Genomic DNA, 16533 nt, shown 5'->3' on the forward strand with positions numbered 1-16533 from the left:
TTATATAGAGTTTGATAACAAAGCAATTAAAAACAATGTTCCTAGAGTGGCAGTCAGAATCGAACCATCAACAACAGATTTCGATGCATTTCGCGGTCCGGGTAAAATAGAACGAAAATGTTGCCACTAATATTGTGCAGAGGTGTAACTGTACTGTACATAAGCTCCAAGTGGAGCTTGGACTACTTTGGACCGAGCTGTGGTTGACTTAAGTTCACGTATTTTTGCTAAAGGTCAAGCATATGTAGCTTTAATCCGAATTAGGTTCCCAGAAAGACCAGCAATCAGTAGTTCAGACCACCACAAGTTACCTTTTAATCGTTACGATATAAACTCTTTCGATGAAATGATACGATTACGAAATTTACCATCTTATAATAATAACAGCAAAGTCAATGAAAATTAACAAAAAAAAAAAATGTAAAATAAAAATTAGTTATAAAAAAAAAACACCCGACTGCGTAAAAAACCGAAAAAACTAAAAAGAAAAAAATAAGCTCAGTAGTTTAGAATGTTATTAAGTAATACTGAATAACCACACTGTTGAAATAGTTTTATAATCGATACACACATAAAACAAATCATAAATTTAAAAGCAGAATAGAAGAATCAACATTCTGCTTTTCAACTTATGATTTTGTCTTTTGTGGGCATCGATTATAAAACTATTTCAATGATGTAGTTATTCATTAGTACTTAATAACATCCTAAATTACTAGGCTTATTTCTTTTTAATTTTTATTTATTTATTTATTTTTATTTTGTATTTATTTTATTTTTTTACGCAGTTTTTTTATAATAATAATAATTATTATTTTGGAACTTCCTAAAAGAGCTGTGTAACTACCTTAGACAATCCGGCAGAAAGACCCGCCAAGTGCCAGTCAATTGGATCATTTGTCTACCGAACTACCACTGAAGTTTATCTTACTTCAATATTGGTTCTTAAGAACAGGCGATTCGTCAAAATGTTACACATATTCTGTCAAATGTTCAGAATGGGGTCGCTTCCAAAATTTTAAAAGTATTTTTTTCGGAAAAAGCATGTTTAAAAACATAGAATCTGATCATTTTTAAAATAATTTCTTTAAGTTTAATATTTTCAAAAAATTACTTTACTCGGTGCTCATTCATCGTTTAACGCTTCTGCGGATGACATCACAAATGATAAAATGCCATTCGGTTTTACCATTCACGGTCCAAAATATTTAATTCGCATCTTTACTCGCGTGTATTGACAACGATATGGTTGATAGCAAGACTGGAGCGCAATATTAATTCGCTGCTTGATAACCATAACGTGGAAACGTAGTAAAAAGATACGGCAAAGTGTACCATTTGTGATGTACTAAAGCCACGCCTTGTTTGAAAAATCGGACGTTTAAAAAAAAAAAATTAAAAAAAACTGTTGGGAAAATGAAAGTATTTTCTGGGGTCCATGTTGTTTTTATTTATTTATTTATTTTTTGCTCATTCTATCCATTTCAATGACTAAAAGTAGTACTTTTGACTGAAGGAAACAACCCCATTTGGTCTCTGAAAAATAAATTCGTTATGGTTATTTTATTGATGAAAAGTTTGTACTTATATGATTGCTTGTTTTGGCTTGTAATTTTCTATCGCTTTCGTCCTTTTTCAAATATTCTTCAGAAAAAGATATTCAGTCCCGCAAGGTTCATCTTAAAGTGAGATGTGACCCGTAAGTAAAAGAAGGTTGAGCACCACTGATATAGAGCATTCATTTATCTTTCATAGCACTGATTTGAATTCTATTAAGTTCGTGCAAAGTTTGCTGGAAGTATTTAATAATTTCTTCGCTTTACGATCGAAGAACCTTTTGCTTGAATCAGTAAAACATATTGCAGTACGTACGTATGTGTAATACGTAAAATGCTTTTTTCACTTCATATTTTCACGCACGCATCGGTTTCTATTTATCTCTATAATATAATCAAAAAAAAAGTAGCCTTGAAAATTTGAAGGACATTTCAATTCCATTGTTCATTGAATACTTCTCTTACGGGATGAAGGGAACAAAACACGTGAAGAAAACTCCCTTGAAAGAACATTTACCGTGATCAAAGCAAAAGATTTATAGAGAACGAAAAAAAAAAAAAACAATCCCGAAAAAGAACACAATGTTTTTTAGTGCTTATGTATCCATATTCTTTTTTTTTTCTCCTTTGCGTGTCCTCTGGAATCATGTTGCAGCTTTCCTAGATTTTTTTTTCTTGGCATTAATCAGTGGTAAACGGAGAAAAATATGAACATTTGTTGAAATCGGAACGCAACATTTTCAAAAAAATAAATGAAGATGTAGATTTTCTAAATTGCTCTTCAGTTTTGCTTATTTTGATTTACGTTTGATGTTTACATTCACAAAAGAATTTTTCAAGGATAGTTTGAATGTTTAAAAGACCGAAGCGTTTACAGCAAAAAATCGTTTCATCTTTTTTTTTTTCGGACAAGACATTTTTTGCTTTGGGCCGCATTTCTTTTTTTCCCTCTGTCTTTTCTTGGGACAAAAAAATGTATCTCTTAAGCTTTCCTGTGAATAAGTTACAACATGTAACGCTGTGATGCTTATAAACAGGGGTAGCGCGTGTTGAGAGGTCTTAGACTCTTTTTCTGGATCGTGCTTCACGGCATTCGAGGAGGTGCGTTATCCTTTTCGGTGGAAGATCGCCTCTGTGTAAAGAATGCAAATTCTTTATTCCACACTGCTGTTATAGGGGAGGGTGGTCCAAAAGCGGGTAAGTTTCCGAAGAACGCTCAAAAACGGTAGTTTTTGGATTTTTGTCGCAACAATTTCGGTTTTATTTCCTAGCAGGGTCCTTGAACTTCAAGATAAAAAGTGATTTTTGTATTATTTCAAACCCAATATTTATTTATTACCATACATTACAAACACTTGAAAAACCATTTTCGAAAAAGCGGGGGCCCTAAGTGTGGTTTGGTACATTTACCAACCAAATATGAAGTTATAAATGTTTAAAATAATTGACTAGCTGCCTGCCATTATAGAAAAAAATATATAAAAAAGTTATACTTATTCAATTTCAATCAAGTCAACACATTTGTTTATAAAACATTAAAAAATAACTGATTAAATTAATAGAGTAATTAATTGCCATCCTAAAAAATAACTTTTTAGAGTTATACATATCCTACTGAAATAGAAAATCTAAGTCAGCACATGTTTTAAGAAATTATAAATATGGTTAAATCCTGTACCCGCTTTGCTCAAAGACACGTTTTTTATTTCAATAATTATAACCCTAAATTTAAAAAAGAAACGAACAAAATAACCATCATAGTTTGTAGGTGGATAGTGTCAGATTAACGTAATATTATTGACCGCCAAAAACGTAAGCTGGTCTTCGACTAATCACAAGTTACAAAACTTCATTTTTTAAAAATGTATCATTTTTTAGTTTTAAGCCTGGTTGCGCCATGCTGCTTCACTACTGCTTCACTGGTGCTGATTCAAACTCGGGGGAGTTCGGGGAAACACCACATACGTATGCATCGCCGCTTACACACCATCGGGGGGGGGGGCGGCATACGAAGGCTACAGACTTTGGGCCACCTTCCCTATATTTTATCAATTATTCCCGTTTCTCTTTGATCAGTGTTATTCTTTTATTTCTATCCATTTCTGACCAGAATATTTTCTCCTCCATAGACCACAGAATAATATTTATCTCCAGAAGTAAAATTTAAATCAGGGCAACAGATATTTCTCTATATTTCAACCAATAATAGTAAATTGAATGTAGTTATTTGCACACTTTCTCCCTGTTTGAGTTGGAAGTGAGAAAGCAGACATATTTTCTGAATTTAAGAGAGGAAATTTAAATCAAGTTTTGAACCAACAGATATGTCTGTATCCTTTAATTATTAACAATGTCGAATTGAGGGAAATTGTTTATACATTGTCTCTGTCTTAGAGTTGATAAAGCAGACGTATTTTCTGTTTTTTTAAAATAAAATTTGAATCTGAAACGGTTAAATCGACACATCTGTTTCTATCCTTCAATTAGTAATATTTAATTGTTGTAACTTATTAATACACTATGTCCGGGTTATAGAGATGAAAACGCGAGCTTATTTTCTGGATTTATAAAATAAAACTTAAATCTAAAACAGTTTAACCGACAGATCTTTGATTACTATAATTTATTTAAACACTGTGTCCAGATGATAGAGTTGAAAACCTAAGCGTATTTTCTGGAGTTATAAAGTAGAATTTCAATCAGAAACGTTATAATCGACTTACATGTTTCTATCCTTCAATTAAGAAAATTTAATTGATTTATTTATACACTGTCGAAATTATAGATTTGAAAAACCATGCGCATTTTCTGGATCGAAGCACAATTTGAACGTGTTCCGAATGGGCAGTACGAGGTCTGTCGATAACTTCAGGTCGAAAAGGCCGACATCGATCAATTTCCAACTCAACAAGCTGCGGTCTGACGTCAACACCGGAAGAAGTGCCTAAAAATAACATCAAACGGAGTGCTGGTGTCACGCATCCCCCTCCACCACCCCTGCAGCTGATTCAGTGGTCGTATCCCTCCGTTGTTCAATATTTCCATTGCAAAAGATTATCAGGCTAAATAGGATCCGGAAGAGAATTTTATCTCTTCGGCTCAAGTGATTTAGCTTGCAATCCTTGAACCTACATTAACCATTCCATTTGAATTTTTTTTTGAGCGCAAAAGTCTTATTAGTGCCTGCTTTTTCATAAGATATGCTGTAAGGGGGTGGAGGAGGGGGAGGGGATGAAATAATGTGAATTGTTAATTGAAAAGTGAAATAAATAAATAAATAAATAAGCAAAGTAATGCATACCAATAAATAAATGCTGAATTATAATAGCAGCTGCCTGCCAAATATGTAAATTTTAGCCATTATCCCGGGTTTATCACGGTTGATAAAGTGAGCCACCGTGGTTGATGACCCACGGTTGATAAAGTGATCCCAAGCATGCTTGGGAACTAAACACTGGAGGTTCTGTGTTCGGTTGACCACCTAACCAAAGTAATGGCCAGGGCGCTTAGCATTGGTTTAGAGGTGGCAACTTACTGCTGTCAAGCGTGTTTCTAGGATCGGTTAAACTTCGTTGATATTTAAAAAGCTACTCTCTTTCTTTGTTAGGGCAGAATTTCCCTTTTGAAAAAAAAAATATTGCTATAAAAAGGTTACTCCTAGTTGTTTTTTGCTTTCGGAATGATTTACTTGACCACAGAAAGAAGTAAAAGACTTTTTTTTTTTCAAAAAATTTTTGCCCTTTTCAATGGACATTTAATTAGCCTATTGTTGATGAGCTCAAAAAATGCAAAAAACTGCCCGTAAGGCAAAAACCAAAAAAAAAAAAAAAAAAAAAGGAAAAAAAAACCCAAAATTGCATTTTAAAAGCCTCACTAAATAACAGAAAATAAGTATCATTCTTCCATCTACTCGTGCTATTACATGTATTTTTGAATTATGTAAACAGGTATACGCAAATTGTGTCGCCTGTACAAATTTTAATTATTCAGAAAATACAAATTATATTCATAAATTTCGTTTTTAATTCTTTATTTTTGAATTTTTGTAATATCGAGATACATATTATCTTACTTGATTAATGTACTGTGAGAGTCATTTTAATTTTCAGTTACATATATTTTTGTCACTTGTTCAGCATTTGTACTCAATAAACGAAATATGCGGAAAAAAAAATTTTTTAAGTGATCTAAAAGCTTACTTATCATTTTTTCAACCTTTGAACGATTATAAACATGTAATATTAGTTAGGTCATTATGAAGTCATCCCTCAACAACTTCAAACAAATCAGAATTGATATTAGAGGTATAGTTGAAGAAAACATATAGTCAAAGAACGAAACATGACAGTACAATTGTACTAATTGAAAGTCAAGTCTCAAAAACCCAATTCTTAATTAAAAAAAAAACAACTGATAAATAAAAAGCTAAATCTCTACAAAAACTGGATTGATTGATGGCCACTATAATATAATTACGTTTAATATCTACCTTATTAATGACTCTCCTCCGTAATTGAAATAAAAACCTCTTTTTCCTTTATCTTACATATTACCATCGTTCGTGAAGGAATGCCATCTTTAGCTGTCGAATCCTTCACTCACGCACGGCATCCCAATATGTCGCTCAAAAACAGAGCAATGTCCCGCGAGCTAAACTATCCATCTTTTATTGATCCAATTAAGTTGCGGCATGTTTCAAAGTCATGAGGATTTGAGTCACATGCAACAGCAAGAAATTACACTCATGGTTCGAAAATATTAGAATATTTTCGAAAATATCAAAAATAATCGATATTTTGATGTATGGATATTTTTACTACCTTTTGCAAAAAAGGAAGAATTGTATTCGCGAAAAAATTTTCACTCAAAAATCGGCCTTAATTTCCATTTTGCACACCCCCGAATTAATGTTGAGTTTTTTTTTTTCAATCCGACCACACGCGGATAAGTGCCTAAGAACGTATAGACACCCGAAATATCCATCTTGACATTCCCCGAGTTAATTACAATGACTTTTCCCGTGACGTACGTATGTATGTATGTGCGGATATGCGTATGTATGTCACATAACTCACAAGAACGGTATATCCTAGAACGTTGAAATTTCGCACGTAGACTTGGCACGTAGTTGGTTGCATTCGGGTGTTTATAAAGGGGTCTTTTGCCCCTTTTTGGGGGGAAATCATTGTTAATTTCGATGTATACTCAAGTGGCGTTATAATTTGGTAGACACTTGACGATATTTCGCCAGTCTTTTGGTCGCCAAGTTTTGTCGCCAACTTGGCGACAAATTTGACGGTTTTTTTTTTTTTTTTTTTTTTTGAATCTGGTTTTAATTTGGCCGCTGGTGGTGATATTTAGAGAGTAAACTATTGAATCACATTAACATTGCCAATAATGGGAAAATGACATTAAAATTGGAGTAAAAGGAAGTCATGTGATGCACACATCAGCTCGTTTTTTATATCTATCCGATATTTTCAATCAATACAAGTCTTCAAAATAGTAGATGTATCCTCAAATCACTCTTTATTTTCTTACAATATTCTTCAAAATGTAGACTAAAAATTAAGGTTTCTCTCATTATTTATATCTAATATTTCATTTAACATTTTTGTCAATTTTAATGACGTTAATTTAGCATTAGCTGCTTCACTCATTTTTCTTCTGTTAGCTACTTTTACAGTTATATGATTCAGAAGTAAAAAATATGCATCAGTTGGTGCACAGTCGTAAGACATTTTCTTTTTTTCTGACCAACGTTTGATATTTAGACACTTTTAATATGATTTAAAATTGTTACATTACTAATAATAAAAATGAATATAATTTTTTTTAATTGTAACTTTGCTGTATTAATGATGTATTAATACGTCATAAAAGTATAGTGCGTAACTTTTTGGTGTTTTTTAATAATAAATGAACAATGTTAAAAAAAATTAAAAAGAAATTTATATTGAAAATACGTAGTTGAAAAAATAAATATCGAAAATATCAAAATATCAGGATATTTTTAAAACAAATATCGGATATATATCATGATACATATCATGATATATATCGGCGAACCCTGATTACACTATTGAAAATTGCACAAATGAATTGCGTTCACATAGATGTCCTGAACATAATCACTATTTGCTTAAGCAAAAGCTCAGATTTTTAATGAAATTTTAATTCAATGAAATAAAAGTGGTTACTCTTAAAGGTGGTTTTCTTGAAAAAGTAAATATTTAACATAAATAAACATTTTATTTGTTGCTTTTGTTTATTGTTCATAGATTTAAAAAATCAACAAAAAAGCCCCCATTAGCAAGCTTAACCATGCATTATCATATATAGTTGCATACCGCGCATAAGCACAAAAGTCGCATCTGTTGCTGAGATAGAAATGGGAAACTGCTTTTTAAAGTTTTGCGTCTCCATATTGTCGCCTCAGAGCAACTGTAAGACATCTTAGCGTTCTTTCTGGGATTAGATATCTTACTGTTGCTCTGACGCGACGATACATTTGATTAAAATTCCACTTTTTCATATTTTTTAAAAAATATTTCTCATTCACAAATAACCATAAAACTTCTCTGATAGGTAAAATATTTTGTAGATAACTATCTCATGACAATATTTCAGTTTTGATTTTTAAAAGATGCAGATGCTACTTTTGTGCTTAGCAAAACAGCATAGTCATGAAATAAAGATACAAATAATAATAATAATAATAATAATAATAATAATAATAATAATAATTTTGAATGGCGGGAAGCTCTTGAAGCAGCATAAAACTCGCTTTTTCTGCTCTTTGGCTAAAAGTTCCTGCAAGAAAGCAGTAAGCTCAAAGGCTTCCTTAAAGTGTGGAAGGTCGAATACCCATGTTCTATTGTTTCTGTTATTGTGCGGTTGTGTGTCTTGTTTTGTTATGAAACTAGTATTCTAAACTATTACTAAGTGACTGCTTGTGATTACTGTACCGATTGTACTATTCGTGAATGCTTGTTTTTGAGTCATTTGAAACGTGGATCTATGCTCAGAAAACAATAATCTGTCATTATTCTTTTCGATAGGGCTTATGTACAAATCGCTAATTTCACTCTATAATCCCACAAAATACAAATTGTTAAAAAAAAAATCTTTGTAACTTTCTCTAAAAACAACCATTATTTCAGAACATATGTTTTAGTGACGTACCAAGAAGCTTTTCATGGGGAGGTTTTCGCTTATTATCACACACGCACACTCAAAAAGAGGCTTCGACACAAATAAGAGTTGCACGTTTTTCGAAACGGAAGGTTTTTGTGACTGGTGCTATACTAATACAAATTTTATTTACTTAATAGATAGAGTGATAACCCCTTAACCCCTCCCTTTGATACGCTACTGGTTACAAAAGTTTTGGGAAACTTCCTATATTGACTTTTGACGACAAGAAGCAATTTAATATGTGAGCAGTGTACTTGATTCGAAATCGCCCCCTCCCCCCAAATGTAACTAATGATAATAATTCTAATTATTTAATTTTAGCAAATTTTTCCATAAAACTCGCAAAATTTTTTGTTTTTGAACTGCTTGGAATAGTGATGGTAGAGTTATAATCTTGAATTATCTTTGCTGTTTCTGTATAAAAATGCTCACGGTATTAAAAATCAAGAATATTTGCTGACACTTCGTCAATCTTTGCCGATTAAACAATTGCATTAATTTCACGCTCACTGATCAATCGAAGTAATCTTCCGATATCACAAATGAATGTGAGCTAAGCTCTGGTAATCCTAATTAGAAGGAGGATTTAACATGTTGTCTCAGTGAAATGTTGTCTTAAATGTTCAGGGATGTGATAAGTCCATTCGATCACACTTTATTGAAACTAAGAGTAGTAGAAGTCATGTCTTCTACCCTGATAAATGAATGTATAGATGAATCAGATTGCTAAGTTACTGTTGAGATTTTCATAGAAACTTAGTCTCGTGATGTGGATGCTTCACTTGCCAAATCGATTAACTCCATAAAACAAAATGCCGAGAAAAGTGATGAAGAAGATAGTGTTATCTATAGAAGTGAGTGGGTCCTCGTGTTACATTTTCTGCCCTCGCAGGATCAGAAATGTACTGAATCAAAAGTTTAATATAAATTCGCATTCTAAGCATTGATTAAGCACTATTAAAGCAGAAATAAGGATTTTTTTTTTAAAAATAGAGTTAATCCATTTAGCAACTGAGGCATCCATGTATGGCGTAACTTTTCGACTGTTTAGTATTTTGTGTGGAAGGAATACAAATTCGCAACTCCAACGAACTATAGGGGGCACTGAAGTCACTGTCTAATGGCGGAATTAAAAACTAAAACAAACGCACATGGTAACGAAGAAAATGCTAAAAGTGTTGTGATTTTTGTTCGTATGATTTTTTCGCTTTATTCTTTTAAAATTAATTTTCAAAGTCTTGTAGATATTCTGGCCCACGTAGAAAGCAATGAGAATTCAAGAAGCATTACTAAACGTCAAAGATTAATGCCAACTACGTAGTTCGTAGTTCTAAGCAGCTATTTCCACGATGTTGAATTCGATATTTATCAATTCTTGATAAAACTAAATAATAATTGTGGCCTGACAAGAATAACAATTAATGCTAGAAAATTCAATATGACATTACAAATTGTTATCGAAAGAAGATGATACTTTTTTGCCTTGCTTGGCTAGCGCTTATTGTTTTCCATTTGTGGCTGAGTTATTTCTCTCGAATTCCCGAATCGGTTAATTTAAAAATTTTCTGTTTCGATTTTTCTAATTTCTGAGTTACGATTTAATTGTGTCATGTTATGCAAATCATCAACAAAATTCTCACGGATATATGGTGGTATTTTTCTTTTCAGTTGATTGACCATTATTTCTTTTCACTTATCGAATTCTGTAATCTTACTACCATTTTATTCCACTCATGATAAAAATTAAAAATGGTTTAACTAAAAACGCGAAATCTCGCCAAGGATACTTAGCTCGCACAATACTAAAAACTATAACCCTAAACAAATTTGGCGAAACCTTTCAGCTGAGAATAAAAGGAATAAAGTAAATTCTTTCTCGGTTATTCATTTTGTTCTACGATAATATATTCAAGAAAATATTTTGCATACTGTCCATTCCAACTAAATGCTGCTGTAAAATATGGTAAGTTTAATTAATTTAAGATTAAAAAAACCCCATATTCTTACAAATTCATACAAAACAATAAAATTTTTTACCTTGTATAACGTTATCCAAGTTTGTTAATCCAGAATTTTCACTTTCACCAATTATTAAGGAAATAATGAAAACTAACATTATTTTGAGGAGCTCGAGAATACTACTAAGGGACGAATTAATTTCTGTAGCTGAAAGCAAACTAAGACACATCGATTGCGTTAATAAATACTCAGAACAAACTGCCTGTGTTTACGTCAACAGACGCACATGGAACGCAACGTGACAATGTTTTAGGTTCATTTGCAGTTTTGTAAATCACCGCAAGGTAGCGTATTCGAGCGCTGGAGTTCCGACGGTTAAAGCTTATTCACAAAAATATAGCGTTATCGGTTATATCGTGAAACTTCAAATGTGTATTAATGTAGCCCACATATGCTAAATGGAAAACCCATTTGGCTGTAAGGAACATCTTACATCACATGCTTACTTCTAAATTAAAATGATTTATTAATTAAATAAATATATAGCTCTATTAATAGTAGCATTTAAAATTTGTCTTTATGTATATTTTTTCGGAAAAGGGGAGATTGATCATTTTTACATGTATATCAACTACTGTACAGAGTTTTTCGCGCGGAAGTTTTTTCGTTCTGACAGAATATGACCAAGTTTTCTGAAATAGTTCGTGTTGTCCAGTGCTGAGTTTTCGACACTCTACAGCATTGCAGAGAAAAAAAGGAAAAAACAAGACAAAATTTACAATTTTCAATTTAATTATTTCTTTATTACATTTGACTAACAAACTAATGCTTCTTTTACCACTTGGCAACATAATTTGAAACTCCAAGCACTGGGTTGGCAACGACATTGACGCCCCCATACGGCATCGGATTGTACCATGGTGCTGGTGCAGCTGCCGGAGCTGCTGGTGCCTTGGGAGCCATGGCGTTTAGTGCAGCTGCAGCAGCAGCAGTTCTCCTGTCTACTCCTGTATCACCACTAGCGTGGTATCCTCCGGGTCCGGCTGTGTACTGTACAGTACGGAGATCCCCGTTGGGGTCCACGTAGCTGTAGCTGCCCTGGACTGTGCCACCACTGCCGGATTCGGCCCTGCTGTGGCCTCCTGCGTCGCCAGTGGCGTAGCCAAAGTTATAGGCGTTTCCGTGCAGACTCATGCCCATGTTGGCAGCCAGAGCGCCAGTTGCGAAAAGAAGAGGTACCAAGAACTATTGGAGAGAAGGATAAATGTTTTGAAAAATGATGGCAGGAAATAACTATGCTAGTATGCCTTAGAAAGACTTTAAAAAATAAAACTCTCAGAGTCTTATTAAAGAAGCAACCATTTAAGCCAATCTCCAACTAAATCTCTAGCTATCATATATTATTACAATACCACCACGTTAAGTACACCACATATGTACTATTTTGGATGAATACAAAAGATGATGCTTCTGACAGAAATGCTTTCCTAAAACAACTAATGACTAGACCTGATTGATCTTATTGCAGAAATATTAATCGCATATTACATGTAGACATAACCATAGACTAAATTGGATGTATCATTGATTTGCTTAGTAATAGTAACAATTTGGTTAAAGAAATGTATAATAAAAAATAATTTTAATTTATTTTATTTTTTACAAATTTTCAGCATGCTATTAAAAAGCAACAAGGTATTGAACATATAAATCTTTGTTACCAACTTTCAAATGTATTAATTTAATTATAAGTATATATAATTCTTAAATTAAATAACGAGTGCTTTTTCTTTATTATTGTGGAAATTTGTCAGCAAAAATCAATTTTCTTTTCTTCCCCCTCTCCACACACAAATATTTCGAGGTTTTCAGTTGGTACAAAATTTACCTGTTGTTATCGTTCTACCAAAGCTTAGGCGTCAGTTTCCCGAAAAATGTTAGAAAGGATCCCGCCCCCCACAAATAAGGATAATAACAAGAAGAAGAATCAATTTTTGGTCTGGCACCTTGTAGATCCTATATCGCCGACAGTGCTTAAGCATACTTAGTATGTCGTACAAAAGCATTGAAAAGTTAATATTTTTTCCTACAATCCACTTTCTAATTATTGTTTACATTGTTGTAAAGTTACATTTAATTTAATCCCTTTTAGAATACAGTAGATTATGAGATAAATTTTTAATTGCGATTAAAGTAGATAAGGTTATTAGTTTTACTAACATATTTCTAAGTTTTTAATAATAAACTTATTAGGATTTGGAAAATAGTTATAGCGTTGCCTTTTTAATGGATCATATAAACGAACATGTCACAACAAAACTCGCAAAATCTGCAAAACCAATGTTTACAAAATGTGGCCAGCTTACTATTTAGGCCGCAATTTAATAGTTTAATGCATTAAGAATTTCACTTTTGGAAGAAAAAAGGTTCGAAATATAAATAGCATTTTTCTCTGCTGCACTTTTCAATGTACGCTTTTCTCTCATGCAATAGACGGCTTTAAGGGTCTCATTTTACTTAGTCTGAACTCGATCCATTCAGTATTAAATGTTATTAAGAGTTTCTGTAGATATTTAAGTTATTTTTATAGATAAAGGAAACGAGATGTTGAAGGGAAAAAACGTACTTGGGGGAAAAAAATCGTAAAAGGTACAAACAAATGTATATCTAGATTAGTAAACACCAGGCGGATCTCCAATTGTTCATAATAAAACTAATAATTTTCGGCAGGTTTTAAAATTACACACTCATAGCATATCCAAATTCATTAACTCACTTTAAGAATTTAAATATATAAACGTCATATTTAGGAACTACTGTCAGTATATCTTCATACATCATAATGATGGCTTAATTAACTCTTTCCTTTCCTTATCATATATAGAAGACAGCGTTGTGATCGAACATTTTCATCTGAGGTGAAATAATTTATTCAGGTTAGAAAGTTTTATTAAAATATGCATGCATTTATCTCAGAACCGAACGTCACCATTTAAATTTCGCTTTAGAAAAATCAATGAATAAATATTAATCGAAGGGATGAAGTTTTATAATTTAACTTGGATAGTTTGGTATTAAAATGAGTTGAAAGATTAAAGGTATTTTAGAATCAAAATAGTTTCGTTGTTTTTTTTTATCGTAATTCATTATCATTATTTAACATTTGTTCGTAGTGATGTGTAAAGTAGAACTTCTCTAAGTACATTTTTTAAATCTAATTTTCTCTTTTTGAATTTATCTTGTGCTTTATTTCTAATAAGATTTAACCATTTAACATTGAGTAAAAGCACCAAATATGGGGCAAATTTTGCTTCTCACTTACGACAACTAACATGATTAAGGATAAAAATAACTATTACTGAACGTGAAATAATTCGGGAAGAATAAAATAATTCGACGTTCAGAATTCCAGGATTAGAACCATTTCGCTTTCAAAACTTAAAAATTTTTAATTTTCAAAAATTCTCATAAATTTTAATTTTTGAAATAAATTGGAAAAGGTTTGTTTACACATGTCTCTTATCATGGTATACCACAAAACAACAGAAAACTACTATTTGGTATAAATTTTAAACTACATAAATAGTAACTGACAGGTGTACATTTTATGTTGGGAAAATTTTAAAAATAACATGCAATAATTAAAATAACTATGTTGAAGACCGTCATTAACTGAGATATCGACGACTTGATTCGTAAACAATTTGTATCGCAATGACAAGTCTACATTGCTCAAAAACCATTGATGAACTCTACTTTTGACAATAACTCTTATCCTACAAGTTAAACTTTCCTTCTTCATTTTATTTATTGGTTCTATTTCGGAAATGGCTTTAAAGGTTTTTCTGCCGAGAGTTCCGAGTTGATTTATTTCTTGAAAAACAAGAAACTTCCTTGAAAAATATAACGGGGGCAATATTATTTGATAAAAATATGAAGTGGCAAAATGGAAACATGAAGCTTTATTTTTATAGTGTATCAATTCCCAAAAGCAAGAAGTTGTTGAAAAGTCGTATTAAGGCTTTTGTTTTTCTCTTTTTTCTTGTTATTCGAACAGCATTTAATACAAATTACTTTTTCTAATTCTTGCATGCGTTTTTACATAATTTACATAACCTTTCACACAATGTTTTTTTTAAAGTTAAGTAAAAACTGTAAACTTTTAATTATTTCTATAATACTCCTTTCTTTTCAAAAACGTTCACAACGATTAAATTTCAAATTTAATTCAGAAACATTTCAATGGGTCAAATGGCATCAAATTAGCTATTATTAATTTCTAAGAATGATTACTACATGCTGAAAAAGCACTAATCGTGAGGCTTTAATTTTCGCCATAAAACCAAACGCTGCGGCACGACAGCGCGTGAGGGCCAAGGTCTACTGTGCCCAACACAGTTTTCCTAACCAGGGACCCTGGGGTGCAGTGCAGATGTTCCAGATAGGTGGTCAGCTTAACGCGGAACCCCTAGTGTTTGGTTTCCAAGTACACTTGGTTCTCAGTTTAAGGTCCCACGGAAAGATAAACGGCTGAGTCAACCATACCCAACACGGAAACAGAACTCGGGCCGGTGGCGTTTGAGCGCGAAGCGCTACCACTGAGTCACTGGGCTTATCATTCTAATTTTTGGGATAACCATACTTATTTTTGAATTTACTGTAAACTACTTTTAAGCTGTTTAACTAACTCGAATTAAGAGTTCAAAAACTTTGATCAAATCTTCCCTTTGAAAAAAAATCCTAAAAACTTTATTTCTTTGCTTACTAAGTCAGTATAACAATTTATTTATTGGTGTATCAATTTGTCGCATGTTGGGTATACTTGATACACTTCAAAAAAAATTTAAAGATACTTTTATATGGAAAAAAATATGTGAACAAAGGTATGTGAAATCGTTATTAAAAAAGAAAGAATATAGTAAATATATTTCAGGAAATTTCGTGATGGTACTTAGCATCAATAAAAAAAATTATAAAAATCAAATTGTGAAATACAGATGTACCCAGTCTCTTCTATATTTATTTATGTATGCGTGTATGAATACATTACATTATATGAAAAGATTACATAAATATTAAGGAAAATGCTTACGAGTTTCATGCTTGTAGATGCGTTGATTCCAGTTCGCATTCAACTTGTGCGACGATGTTGATTGTGAATTGAGGAAATCATGGGCTATTTATATCAATGTCAACATCAACAACGCTCCCATTTGGCGAATTATTATTCTTGCGCCTTACGAACCTGAGTTATCTTCATGGTCAATAACTTTGCATGCATCAGTTATTGAAAGCAATTAAGAATAATTTTAAATAAATTAATTATCTCGAAAAACATCGATATCAGCGGTATTTTCAGGCGGAAGTAAATGCTGTCAAAAATGAGTTATAGAAGAATTTTAATTATCAATATTAAACATAAAAATAATTTTATTATTTTAAGTATTTTAAATAATTTATGTTTGGGGTAAACACTACCTTGCAGTTTCAATACATAGCTTTGTTTTTTGACTTATACGTTATCATAATTGCAGCCTCCGTTCTTTTAAAACTTCTCGGTAATAATCGCGATTTTTTTTTCAAGAAAAAAACTTTTACGTCAATTCTAAATGCTAATGTAAATGGACGAAATAAAAAAACTACGTTTACAATTTTGATTGATATGCCCTAGAAAAACTGTATTTCAGTTATAGTAGCAATCGCGACAAGCAAATGGTGTATTTAATTCTGAAAATTATAAATTAAATATATAAAATTATAAAATTATAAATTAAGTACACCTTTGTTCATAGAATGGTGGACTATCCCTTATACTGAACGA

At 32.1% G+C, this 16533-nt stretch overlaps 1 protein-coding gene across 1 annotated transcript; it reads right to left on the reverse strand.

The window, feature by feature from the left end:
* Positions 1–11495: 11495 nt before the first annotated feature.
* Positions 11496–15908, reverse strand: LOC129219769 (adult-specific rigid cuticular protein 11.9-like). The gene is made up of 2 exons (XM_054854067.1): positions 15805–15908; positions 11496–11957 (listed from the first exon to the last, which is right to left on the reverse strand). The coding sequence occupies exons 1-2, from the start codon at positions 15841–15843 to the stop codon at positions 11547–11549; spliced, it is 450 nt and encodes a 149-aa protein (XP_054710042.1). The 5' UTR covers positions 15844–15908; the 3' UTR covers positions 11496–11546.
* Between the last annotated feature and the right edge of the window lie 625 nt (positions 15909–16533).

The sequence above is a fragment of the Uloborus diversus genome, chromosome 4, assembly GCF_026930045.1.
Source record: "Uloborus diversus isolate 005 chromosome 4, Udiv.v.3.1, whole genome shotgun sequence".
Taxonomy (NCBI): domain Eukaryota; kingdom Metazoa; phylum Arthropoda; class Arachnida; order Araneae; family Uloboridae; genus Uloborus; species Uloborus diversus.